Source organism: Colletes gigas, unplaced genomic scaffold (genome assembly GCF_013123115.1).
Source record: "Colletes gigas isolate AHSC1104 unplaced genomic scaffold, ASM1312311v1 Colletes_gigas_Sc00007, whole genome shotgun sequence".
NCBI lineage: Eukaryota > Metazoa > Arthropoda > Insecta > Hymenoptera > Colletidae > Colletes > Colletes gigas.
The window spans coordinates 758574-772157 of record NW_025106636.1 but is presented as its reverse complement, the minus strand read 5'-3'; the positions used below and the strand labels follow the sequence as shown (position 1 = coordinate 772157).

At 37.1% G+C, this 13584-nt stretch overlaps 1 protein-coding gene across 3 annotated transcripts in view; it reads left to right on the top strand.

The window, feature by feature from the left end:
• The window catches only part of LOC122396505 (protein phosphatase Slingshot), a 63881-nt gene that overhangs the window by 9399 nt on the left and 40898 nt on the right, over positions 1-13584 (top strand). The window contains exon 1 of one of the 3 annotated variants that reach the window (XM_043394992.1): positions 1418-1555. The exons of 1 other annotated variant lie outside the window; for it this stretch is intronic. Coding sequence is in view for 1 of the 2 variants with exons in the window: in XM_043394991.1 (XP_043250926.1) it covers positions 3313-3392 (80 nt within the window). In the remaining variant the exon portion in view is untranslated. Of the gene's footprint in view, positions 1-1417; positions 1556-2973; positions 3393-13584 lie in introns of those variants that run through there. One more of the 3 variants, XM_043394991.1, reaches the window with a different exon arrangement.

Genomic DNA, 13584 nt, shown 5'->3' with positions numbered 1-13584 from the left:
ATCTTATTTTGGCCTCTAGAATCACCCATTAAAATTTTTTCCATGGGTAGTCGAACACCCTAAATCTAGTGTTAAAAATTTCATATCCCAGCGACTGTTAAATAATATAAGTTTGTTCGCGTAACTGTGTAGACTGGCAGTCTTTTTACGTCTGAAACTACCAAAGTCCACTTTCAAATGATTCGAACGCTTCTATGTTAGAATGCACATCATCGTCTTCACTTTCGTTCGCTAGTTCGGCTTGTGCATAATTTATGCGTGTAATATCTCCGTCGAGCATCTTTATCTCTTTATAGTTGTTCCATTATATCATTGTTATTATGACTGTTACATCTTGGTACTAAACGCAACGCAGTTAACTTTTCCATTATCTTTTCTCGTTTATCAATTTCCTCGATATGTGTTTCAGCGTTTTAATACCAGATTATATTTAAAAATAAAAATCGAAGGAACACGGTATATTTCTTGTTGACGTGATCGGTGTTAGCATCGCCGGATTCCTAGACAATTGATACCACTTTCCAAGGATCGCAGTATCCATTTCACGTCAATCTGTATAACGTGCAGTCCATTCCATCGTAAGGGACACTTGGTTGAAAGGTTGTGGTTTCTTCGTTTCAACGAATGATTCATCGACACATCTCAGAATTCATTTCTAACATTTCGTAACGCAAAATACTTGTCCCCTTTTTTTTTTAAAGTTTATGCTTTCGTTTTTTTTCTAATCGCTGATAATTTTGTCGACGACGATTAAAATTTATCGCAGGCCGCTAAACCGAGCAAAAATAAACGACTATCGATTGTCTCGCTCGGTGCGTAGAAAGAGCAAAGGGTTGATCGAGGGGAGAAAAAAAGAAGGGGGAAACGCAGCAGACGATGCTGCGCGGGTGAGTGGATCAGTGATCGAGTTAACGATCAGACGGGTTGTTCTTTGTCTACGTTCAGCGGCTGTTAAAAATGTTTGGCGGACGCATGGTCTGACGATCAAATGGACGATAAAATTAATAAAAACAGAACCGAACGGTGGATTTTACGAATACAAGTTTGTGCAAATGCTATTCACAAATACCTTGAAAATGTGATAACGTGTTGATCTTAATATATTAATATTATAATAATAGTCTCTTTATTGTGGAACTTGGTATAAACTTGGTCAGGCTTATCATTGTATTGTAAAGGGTTAATAAAATCTTTTAAAGAAATGTTTTTAAAACAGAGATGTTCTGTAAAATACCTTCTAGAATTAAAAATACATCGATAACGGTGTAAAAAGTATAAGACTGCGAGTGTCCATGTATTTGTTTTTCGCGCTTTACGTTGTAGGAACAGCAGCGCCATCAGATAAGAAACAGGCGCCACGTGGTGCGCGAACTAGATGCGCGGAATGTTTAACGTTGATAAAATAACAATGGTGGATCGGTGATGGTGTGGGGACTGCACGACTGTTAACGGAATTAGAATTTTGTGTTTGGTGATGAAATCGTAGTTAAAATGAAATATTTAAACATTCTACAAGAAAATACAAAAGACAATGTGCGAAAGTTGGATCCACGAAGTAAGTAGTGTTTTCAATTGCACGATTACGCAAAGTGTATTACAAAAGTTGTCAAAGAATAGGGTTATACATACAACAATCGCCACAAGGTTAATTCGAATTCAGAGTTGGGCAAATTTTATTGTCAAATAACAAACAAACTGTTAGATCTGCTTGTAAACTAACTTTCATTAATAGACTCTAATTTTTAGTATGTTTGTGAATAAAATTTGCCTGATTTTGCTTGAATTTCATCAAGAATTTATGGGTGGGGTAGAAGGAGCATCAAACACATGGTTATCACATTAAATTAGAATATTGTTAAAGTATAATAGTCTTTATTTCTTACGATCAAAGTCAGTACATTTTATGGTAAATAATATTAAGGCTGTAATAGCAACAAAATGTGGATCAACTTTGTACTGAAGTTTTCAATTTCAACTTTCAAATACTTTTGTGATCCACAGTACATTATAATACTGTTCCATATATCGAGCAATTATTTTCTAATTTCACTGATATAATCTTGAGACTTACATCTTGCTGTATAGATCATAACGTTTTAACCTTTCTGGTACCAATTAATAAGGTAGAAGGTTTGGGCCAATCGACAATTATTTTTGTCATTCGTTACAGAAATAGTAATATAATTCACATTCATACATTCGCATTAAAGAAGGAATTCACCTCCAAAGTGGTCATTAATTATCGGCGCTTCAAATTTATAATTGTTCTTCCAAATATTTAAAACGAATGAATTCTAATGCTTATAAACTTTTAAACAGCATTGGTATTCTTTAAGAATGCTGTAAAACAACAAGCACACCATTAAACTTTTAAATATTTCATTTTTTTTTATATTAAAATTTGAACAAACGAATGCATCTTTGGATATGAAAAAGCGGTCGACGTGTTAAAAGTTAATAATTATACGTAAAGTAATAATAACAACAGCGATAATAATTCCAGTGAAAACAGAAAAATGTTATATATGATTCTTATATGTATGAACGTAGAAATGCTATCGTGTGTGAGTGTAGAGATTCGTAGGGACATCCAGTATTTTGCAAGGCTACCCTCCCTGTTGGGCATATCTCGATCCTTTTTAAATTATGATAAGAAACAAACGAGCCGAAGATAAAGGACAAGGGTACACACGCGGGAGCACGCATGCGTGAACAAATGTACGCGATACAGAATCGACACGGAACGGAAATGTACGCGATGCCCATAAAACACGTCCTTCCCTCCGTTTTCCACACTTCCACGCTTTCCACGATCGACCGAGCCGCATTTCGGTCCGGTAGGTTAGGTTAGGGTCGGCCGCTATGGTTTATGGTGGGGCGAACGGATCCGGCAGAGGGCAGAGGGGGAGGCAACCGAACTTCCACCGTTCCGCGCCTCACTTCGCACTTCAGTTGCCTCGCGAATGCCCGACCGCGCGTGTCTGTTTCACCGTTCCTCTACCGGTCGTCGAACAAAGCTGTGTCGCGAATTTATCATGTTGTTTTAACGAAAGTCCCCGATCGCGTATCTCGGCGGTTCTTCCTTGCTAACAAAAGTTCGCGGATCCCAGGACTTGTGACGTGTTTGCGAGCCGAATGATTTACGAAAACGGTGTAAGATATGTTCGACGAAACGGCGTCCGTGGACGAAGCTGTGACTCGCGGAACCAGTGTGCAGTGCCTAGATTCGTTGTCGGATCGAATCTCGTGTTCTTAAGTGACTCGTGAGAGAGGTTTTGTTGCCATCGTTGGTCCGTGGCATGCGTTGACTTGATGGTCTTCGAAAGCGTCGCGATGCGGAATCCGGGGTTCCTCCTCGAAGATGCCAGACACGGGTACATTCAATACATCAGGTACAGATTTTCCGATTTCTTTTTTTTGTTCGTGATACGGCTTGCTCGTGAACGCACGCGTTCGTACAATACGCGAATAGAATGTTTCGTGTGCCGGACGTCAAGCGTGTATTGTTCTCGCGAAAGGATACTGTTGGAGGGGGGAAAAAAAAAATCGATATTCGAATCGTGCGTTGATTGTGTTTACACTCGTTTCGCGGTCTTTAATCACCGCTACAGGGTACAGTGTCTAAAAAAACGTACAGCTTTCATTTTGTAATATTCAACCCGGAGAATAAGTTTTTACGTTTGGATTTTGCTCGCGTCGGTGTGTAAATAATACTTGGTCGTGCGTGTTTGTTTGTTATTGCGTCATGGGAAAACGGCTGGAGAGATCGCGATGAAACTTGAAACGGATCTGTAAAATAACTGAAGTTAAAATATAAGTTACATAGCATTGCAAAATTACTGCAGAAGGTGGCTAAGGAAGAGTAAATAAACGGTAAACCACGTGCAAAGCTAGCAGTATAATATTATATAAACAGGACACGGTAGGCCACTGGTTCCCGATCCATGGATCGCGAAGATTATTTTTAGGTTAAATTATTTTTATAGAAAATTTCATCGTCTATCGATCGAACGTGACATTACAGATTATAAGGTCGCTAATTTACTAAACTAATGGAGCTGAAAATAGTGTATAAAAACAAGAATCGGCAAAGATGATCTTTCTTTGATATTAAAATATTTCTATCGTTAGTTTCAATTTTAGACAAACTAGAGCCAATGTTTTAGTGTAACTTTTATTTTCGTAATTGAAATTATAACGCTGTTTCGTACGATGTGCACAATGTTTGACGTTAACACTCGTTTCTATTGGCAGAGTGGTTACCTTGCACGTTAATCGACTTGGGAGTAACAGCTGCATCCTTTATGCTATCGGTGTTTGAAAGGAGACCCTCGAAAGCAATTATTTTTCAAAGGAGGGCGCTGCTGAGGTGGCTAGCTTTTTTGTACGAGTTTCGAATCTCTCGCGGTAGCAAGTTTGAATCTTGGACGTTAAACGTCGTCGATAATTGTGATTTATAATCTTTGAGAACTGTTTCGAGAACAAAATTCATCGACGTATTTGTTATTTTATCGTTCCTGATCGTAGTAAAGTTATTCAAAAGTATAATTTAAATATATAAAAATAATTCGATTTTTAAAAAAAGAGGTTGGATTTAGAATATTTGTTTCTCGATAAAGCCAGATATTTTTCCTTAAGATACCTCATTTTTATTGGCAATAAATTATTAATTTTATGCAATGTTAATTTGTATCTTGGAGAGTAAGCCAATTTTGAATCAGTACGCATTCGATCATCGTTTCTAACGGGTTGTACAGCAATGCGGTGTTGCTTAGAGACGGAAACCACAACAATGAACACGGCAGAGGAACAGATCGTTATTCAAATTTTCGTGTGCGCCTTCTTGGGTGTTTAGACGAGAAATTGAAAATTTTATATGGAAATATCAATCTTATTCAGATGAACGAAGTGTCCTCACTTTTTTATCGAACAGAACAAGTTATAGTAGACCATAGTAGAGTTAACATAATGTTTAATTAATTTTTGTAGGATTGCCCTTTAGACTAAATACGAATAAACAAAAATGAAAGTTAGATCGTTCGAGCATAATTTGCCTATACAGGATGTTCAGTCAACCCTGGGAAAAATTTTAATGGGGTATTCTGGAGGCCAAAATAAGACGAAAATCAAGAATACCAATTTGTTCATGGAGCCTTCGTTAAAAAATTATTAACGTTTAAAGTTTCACACCTTCTCGAATTTTTTTCTAGAAAGTGGGTAGGATTTCAAGGGTAGGTCTATTCACCAAAATTTATTGTAATTGACCCCCGCAGCCGGAAATAATTTTTCCAAAAAGATTTGAAATTTTTTAATTTTGTCGAACAATTTAGGCATCTCGAATTTTTTTCTCGAAAATGGATAGGATTTCAGGGGTAGGTCTGTTCACCAAAAATGATTGTAATCGACTACCGCAGCTGGAAATAATTTTTCCAAAAAGATTTGAAATTTTTTAATTTTGTCGAACAATTTAGGCATCTCGAATTTTTTTCTCGAAAATGGATAGGATTTCAGGGGTAGGTCTGTTCACCAAAAATGATTGTAATCGACTACCGCAGCTGGAAATAATTTTTCCAAAAAGATTTGAAAGTTTTTAATTTTGTCGAACAATTTAGGCATCTCGAATTTTTTTCTCGAAAGTGGGTAGGAATTCAAGGGTATGCTTAATGACCAAAAATGATTGTAATTAACCCCTGTAAGTAAATATAATTTTTCCAGAACGATTTGAAATTTTTGAATTTATTTGTTAATAACTTTTTAAGGAAGCCTCCATCAACAAATTGGTATTCTTGATTTTCGTCTTATTTTGGCCTCCAGAATCCCCCATTAATCTGCACAAGTGCTGGAAAAAAAAATTGTGAATCTGAGTATTATTTACGAATGTACCTGTGGCACTGAATTGTTAACGCGGATATAAAGTGGTTTAAAATTAATCGCCTCGAGACTACATCCTGGTTTGTAGTATCGTGCGTCGAACATACAGGTTACCGGGGGGGGAAAAAAGGAAATACCGTGCTCCAGATAGCGCAGGACAACAAAGAACCTTCTGTCGCGTAACACGTGCTCGGCCGTTTCGAGTTTGGCCCTGTGAAAAGCGACCGAAACACAGCGAACCGGTTTCCTTCGTTTCAGCGTGCGCTCTTTGGACCCGCTCGAAACGAGACAACAGACGTTCCAGTCTGGAAAGGGTCCTCTTTCTACCTGCTACGAGGATCCCACTTTCAAATCGCGATCAAAAGTATACCGAAGGTCGGAACCTTTTTTTGCACCGAGAAAACGTGACGGAGCACCGTCGTACCACGAACAATGAACCACGAGTCACTTCTCAAATCTACAGTACTGAGAATTACAATGCAGTAAAGCTAAAATCTTCCGATACTTTATGTTTAAGAAAGATGTTTAACGCTAAATTCACGGACTGAGTCAATTTCATACGTAAAATGATTCAACAGTTAATTGTTTTAAACAGATAAAATTTATGATTTACACGAAGAAAATTCTTATATCAGAATTCCAAAAATAAAATAAAATAAATAATTTCAAATCGTTCTGGAAAAATTATTTTCGGTCGCGGGGGTCGACTACAATCATTCTTGGTGAATAGACATACCCCTGAAATCCTACGCACTTTCGAGAAAAAAATTCCTTACTGAAAATCTAATTAGGTGCCATTTTTCAAAGAAAAAAAAAATGACAAATCGTTCTGGAAAAATTATATTCGGTTGCGGGAGTCAATTACAATCACTTTTGGTTATTTCACATAACCCTGAATTCCTACGCATTTTCGAGAAAAAAATTCAGGAATGTGGACAAATTTCTCGGCGAAAAAAAAAATTTCAAACCGTTTTGGAAAAATTATAGTCGGTCGTGGGAGTCAATTACAATCATTTTTGGTCATTACACATACCCCCGAATTCCTACCCATTTTCAAGAAAAAAATTCAAGAAGATGCTTGAATTTTTCGACGAAAAAGAAAAATTTCAAATCGTTTTGGAAAAATTATTTTCGGTCGCGGGGGTCGATTACAATCATTCTTGGTGAATAGACATACCCCCGAAATCATGCGCATTTTCTAGAAAAAAATTCATGAAGGTGTGAAACTTTAAATGTTAATAACTTTTTAACGAAGCTTCCATCAATAAATTGATATTCTTGATTTTCGTCTTATTTTTGCCTCTAGAATCCCCCATTAAAATTTTTCAGAGGGTTGTCGGAACACCCTGTATATTTTCGAGATTGTATATCAAAAGAAAAAAAAATTTCTACCGAAAATGGCATTTTGCTGGTTTTTTTCGGCGGGGAATCGAAAGGCTTTGGAAGGTTGCCGGCGATCGTCTGCCCGTCGGCCTTTGCATTCACCGTTTCCGCTCTAGTTGGCCGGTTTCCAGCGATCCGCTGGATATTCTTTCTTCTCCGTCGCGAGACGCAATTTTCTCCGCGTTAAACGTCGCTTTTCCCGTTCATCGCTCGGCGTTGCGTCACTGGGGAATCACGGGTCCCGGTGAAAGCTATCGTCTGACCGATTCGCGCCGAGGAGACAAATGGAAACGCGCCCGATACGCTTCCCAGAACGGCTTCGACTTGGAACAATAATCGACTCGCGCTCAATTTCTACTCCGGTAGAAAGATTTCAGGTCATTGAAAAGTAACCACGGTCATAGAGGCACACTGTCGGTACTCGAATTTAACGAAAACCCGCTGGATTTCGTAATAAATCTCGATATGTACGGTCCCATAATGCAACGAGTTTTCGATCAGACACATAAGGGGGGAGGGGGGATTCTTGCGTAACAGTATTAAAATTAATTATATTTTTTTTTTTTTTTTTTTCTTATTATCAAATAACTTTTTTTTTTACGTTAAAAGTATCGATACACATTTTATTAATTTATGTCCATGAAAAAATTATTTTATTGTCTTTTGACATTTCTTCTCCGGATGTTCGTTCTTATTTTGTAGTTCAGGACTGTATCATTGTTTTAATACTGTTCTGTTGCCAGAAGTCTTCCGCTATTGTGCTACAATTGCAACTGGTATGTTGTCATCTTGGAAAATAAAGTCTGTAGCGACTTCGAACCAGTCCTCTCTACTAGGAATTAAAAAGTGTTCGAAAACGTGAATATATTTCTGAATATGCAATTAGAACTTTAGCTCGAAAATATAATTTCACGCGAAAGTGTTCGTCGAACGCTCGTGGCCGCATCTGCATGGATGAATCACTGGAACCGATTATTTAAATCGCTGGAAAGTACAGGTCGGGTTTATCGAGAACCGTGTGCGATTCAACGGAATTATATCGGCGATTTGTATCTTTCTCGTTTTAATTGGCTTCGCCAAACATGGTGGCTGCGAGGTGCTTAAACCATTAAACTTTGTAATAGGACCTGTTCTAGAGACGTGGCAAGGTCTCCTGGTAACAGAATTTGAAAAGTGCGCGATTCAAATTGGAAATAAATACAAAATTCACATTCCCTTGTAGATGCATTCTTGTGTTCCCAAATGAGCAGTAATTTCAACTTATTATTCACGAAAGAAACAACCTAACATTATTTATGAAATAATAATTAACTCGTTGCTAGATTCAAGGTTTATCTATGCTAAAAGAAACTTAATTTAGGTAAAAATGAAAGTATTTTAAATTACAAACATTTAGGAATTTTTCTGGGTAATGGGACCATTTTTATTCCCCAAAATAGCGTAGCATAAAATTATATCGGTAATCTCATGCAAGACCATTAAAAAATCAATTTTTTTTTATTTCATTTTCTGAAAGTACAGAGTGTTTGGTCAACCCTGGGAAAAATTTTAATAGTGTATTCTAGAGGCCAAAATAAGACGAAAATCAAGAATATCAATTTGTTAATGGAGGTTTCGTTAAAAAGTTATTAACGTTCATAGTTTCGTCAGTATTGAATTTTTTTTCTCAAAAATGCGCAGGATTTCGGGGGTATGTCTACTCACCAAAAATAATTCTAATTGGCCCCTGTAACTAAATATAATTTTTTTAGTGTGATTTGAAGTTTTTAAATTTCGTCTTAAAATTTCACATCTTCTCGAATTTTTCTCTAGAAACTGGGTAGAATTTCGGGGGTATGTCTATTCACCAAAAATGATTGTAACTGACCCCTGTAACTAAATATAATTTTTTTAGTGTGATTTGAAGTTTTTTAATTTCGTCTAAAAATTTCACACCTACTCGAATTTTTTTCTCGAAAATGCCTACGATTTCGGGGATATGCCTATTCTCCAAAAATGATTCTAATTGACCCCTGCAGCCGAAAATAATTTTTCCAGAACGATTTGAAATTTTTGAATTTCATTGTTAATAACTTTTTAACGACGCCTCCATCAACAAATTGGTATTCTTTATTTTCGTCTTATTTTGGCCTCTAGAATCTCCCGTTAAAAGGATAGAATTGTTGCTTTGCAAGATTTGGTACAAATAAACTTTATAGCTAAAAGTTTATCGCAATATTTCACGTGCATCGTTTTTATTTCATCAAATTTCTCCCATAAGTACGAATACTTGTAGGATTCACTGTACAAGAGAATGGATTCTTCAAACCGACTACATTAAAATGTTCAATGTAGAATTTGGTTACAAAGACCGAGGCACACAATAGTCGAAAGATCGTCCGGTCGCGTGGGAAAAAATCAGGGCGAATCTTTGCTATCGAACACACGTTTGTGTGTCTCACGTGGCGGTAGCCAGCCGTAAAACGAGACACCCTGATGGTCGTGGCATCGAGTACCGGTGCGTGGCACACTTTACCGGGGTTATACGAATTGCTTTCAGCTCGTAAAGGTCTTTGGCTGCGCGATGACAATTGCAGATACGATCTCGGATGCACGTTCACCATCGTCGAGACGTTTCGCGCGTTAAATTACGTCATATCTCTTGTTGCTTACGTTTCCGTCGCCGCGTTAACAGATTCTTCACAACGAAACACCATGTTTGTCACTAAATTCTAGACCTCCATAATGTCTTTGCTCATTTTAAAAAACCACTAAAGCCTCTGCTCTTCTCGAAAATGTTTCTTGTCATCGAAAATTTATCAAACTCGGACGACTCCACCGTCGAAATGATATGTTTTGCTCAGGAAATTAATCGTTTATCTTCGATGTTCCAATGAATATTTTTTATTGCTCGATCGGGGGGCACTTGTCATTTCTAAGTATCTTCCAATTGGCGATTACGTTCAAAATGCACCGAGCGTCGATTTTCATTCAACTCTTATTAATTAAAAAATTATAATTGTAAGTAGTTCAACTCCGGTCACTGATGACTAAACTGCGAATGTTTATGCATTGATGGGAAATTTTAATTTTCAAAAAAACTACAGAATTCAGTTAATATGCAAGAATATAAGAAATACTTAAACTAAGGTACGAATTATTATATTTAGGGGTTGAGGCAACCCTCTACAAAGCTCCAATTTCATTAATTTTATTAATAAAAATATGAATTTTGCATGAAGATCCGCAGTCTACTGATGACCATCGTGGCATATAAAAAAAAGTTATTTAATAATAGAAAAAGTTAATTAAAAATTGACTAGGAAAAAAAAAATAAATAAGTTTATTTTATATTTTCTGAAATATATAAATATCGAGAGTTGAAAGGGTCAGAGTGTTAATAAATTTTTTTTTTGCGGTTAAACCATCCCTAAAGGACAACCTGAAGGATGACAAATCTATCAAAAACTTGCTCAAGTACCTCAAAAAAAATTCAAACTGTACAACAAGCTGTAAACATTTCCTGGGGTTGATACAACTATAAACAAATAAATAAAAAAAAAATCTTGGCTCCCCAGGGCAAAAGACGCTCTAAATTTGCCTCTCAGAGTCAATTGGTTAAGGGGAGAATTTTTTTAAAGGGAAAGTTGATTCGAGAAAGGGTGGATTCGCGTTGGGGAAAAGTTTGACGGAAAATGCATAGATCGGAAACGAAATGATCTGTTTGGTTCATCGAGAAGCTCGGTTCCTTGCATCGCATGGCTCCTTTCCACGAATTCCTTCGCACGGAATGCGAAAACACGCGACAGAGAGAGGCCACAATCTCCACGAGGGCTAATAATACGGGCAGCAAAGGTTTGCTTCGCGAAGACGCGCCCACGCGTCGCAGTTTCGCAGTTCTAGCATGAGTCTCCAGATGATTTTAGTATCCCATCGGTTCTCGGCCTAATCGCGTCCGCGAGTCGATCCCCGTTCGCGTTGTCACACTTTCGCCAAAGCTTTTTAACAAAAGCTCCCCCCCCTCGAATCTCCCTCGCCATTCAGGATTCATTTTTCAGCGCGAGAAAACTCTTTGTTCGCGATCGAGATCGAACGAAAAGCTTCTCGAATAAATTCTGACGCGTGTGTCGATCGACTGTGATTTCTTTTTATCGTCGTTGTTCGAGTGTCGAGGTCGACCGGTGCACCATTACGGAGAAACCTGCGGAAGACACCCCTGCGACAGGGAAAGCAGGGGTACCAACCATTTGCGTGAATGGTTACGTAGACAGGTACACACGGAAATCGAAATCGACATTGTTTTCGAACGATAATTTAAAAACACGCGAGTTCGACGAGCAAACGAACGATTTAAAGTGTCCTTTTTATTGGAAAAAGAGGTGTGCAAATTTCTACGAAAAAAGTGTTTTGTTCTTTCAATGGGATAGTACCACCATGCTTCGACGGAATATTCTTCTTTAAAAACGTGGTCAAATTTGTTTGAAACATTAAAAATCATACGAGAGATTAAAATATGCTCGATCGACGAAGATCAAATATACTTTGGTATTCGCGAGTCTCTTAAGAGATACGTATGTAAACAGAAACAGTGTTAATTAAAAATTGCATCGTGTTGCACGATTTTTATTAATACAGATCTCGAATAATTTTAAAGGTTAATTGCAATAATTTAATGTCGACCAGAAGTTCTATTTTCTATACTTGTACCAAAATCACTGTTCTCTCGTGTAAAAAAGTGCATTTTCTAGAACTTGCTCGCTATTACTTTCACGGCAGCTTTCAACGTGACTTTCTAATTGTTTTTAAATCAACCTCGTTGCGATATTTTGAGTGGAAAATAAAATTGGTCGCTTCTACCAGCACGATAGCATCTCCGTTTGTTTCGTAAATATGTGTTACAGTTATTTGTCCACGACCAGCTCCACCACTGTCCTAAAGATAATCTGGAGTTGAAGGAACAGCTTGATATTAAAGATTAAAATATTAATTGCTAAATTTATAAGTTTATAAATTTAATATGTGATACTTTGGTGAATTTTAAATTGCTACTACATCTAACGATACAATGGAAACTGTGTAAAATTCCATTCTTTGGATAAGTCTAATTGCATTTTATAATTGCAATGTTCGATGTGGTTTTTAAGCTCTATAAAAAAGTATTGATCAACATAGGGCTCTAAACGTAACAGTTTAACAGTTATTTTGGTTATTTATTATGGTACATTGTTGGTCCTAGTTTATATCTTTTCTTTTGTCACGGCCCTGACTGTAATTTTCGATACCAGTGTTAATTGAAAAATATGTAATGATGCCTTCCGTTATGGTACTTGGTGCTCTCTTTTGAAACGATCGAATGTTGGTTGAAGAGGCCTCGTTTAACGCGTAGAATAAAGGTCGAAGTGTGCTCGACGTAGGATGTCCGACGCTTTATTCTGCGCAGGTGTGTATATTATTGACGGAAACGAGGTGGCTCGAATTTTCAAGACGTAATTTCGACCAAACGGGACTTTTAATTGAGTGCTATTCGCCAGTGCCCTTAAAACTAACAAAAGAGAACGCGAGACCTTGCCGGCAGTGTACGTACGGAATTATGTAATTAACCCCCCTGTAGTACAATAACGAGTCCGGACTCGTCGTAAGTGTTTTATGCCAAGTTTCGCAATGACTATGCTTGCGCTCGTCGAACGATCCAACGTAGTAAAATCGATAACAATTTTTACAGAACGATTTGAAATTTTTTTTTTCGCGCCGAAATATTTAGGCACCTATTCGAATTTTTTTCTCGAAAATGGGTAGGATTTCGAGGATATGTCTATTGACCAAAAATGATCATACTTGACCCCCCAAACAGAAAATAATTTTTTTACAATGATTTGAAATTCTTAAATTTCGACGAAAAATTTGTACACTTATTGAATTTTTTTCTCGAAAATGGATAGGATTTCGGGGGTACGTGTATTCACCAAAAATAGTTGCAATTGACTCCGGAATCTAGAAATAATTTTTTTAGAACGATTTGAAATTTTTGAATTTCGACGAAAAATTTGGCTACTTATTGAATTTTTTTCTCGAAAATGGATAGGATTTCGGGGGTACGTGTATTCACCAAAAATGGTTGCAATTGACTCCGGAATCTAGAAATAATTTTTTTAGAACGATTCGAAATTTTTTTTTTCACCGACAAATTTCAGCACCTACCCCCTGTCGATTTTTCTTAAAAATTAGTTTTCCATTTTTAGTAACTTTGTTTCGCGCCCTATAGAAAAGTTGTCTAATACTTTTTTGTAGGTGCCCATGGGCTCTACCTCGGAAAAAAATTTCATTGAAAAATATTCACTATTGCAAGACTTA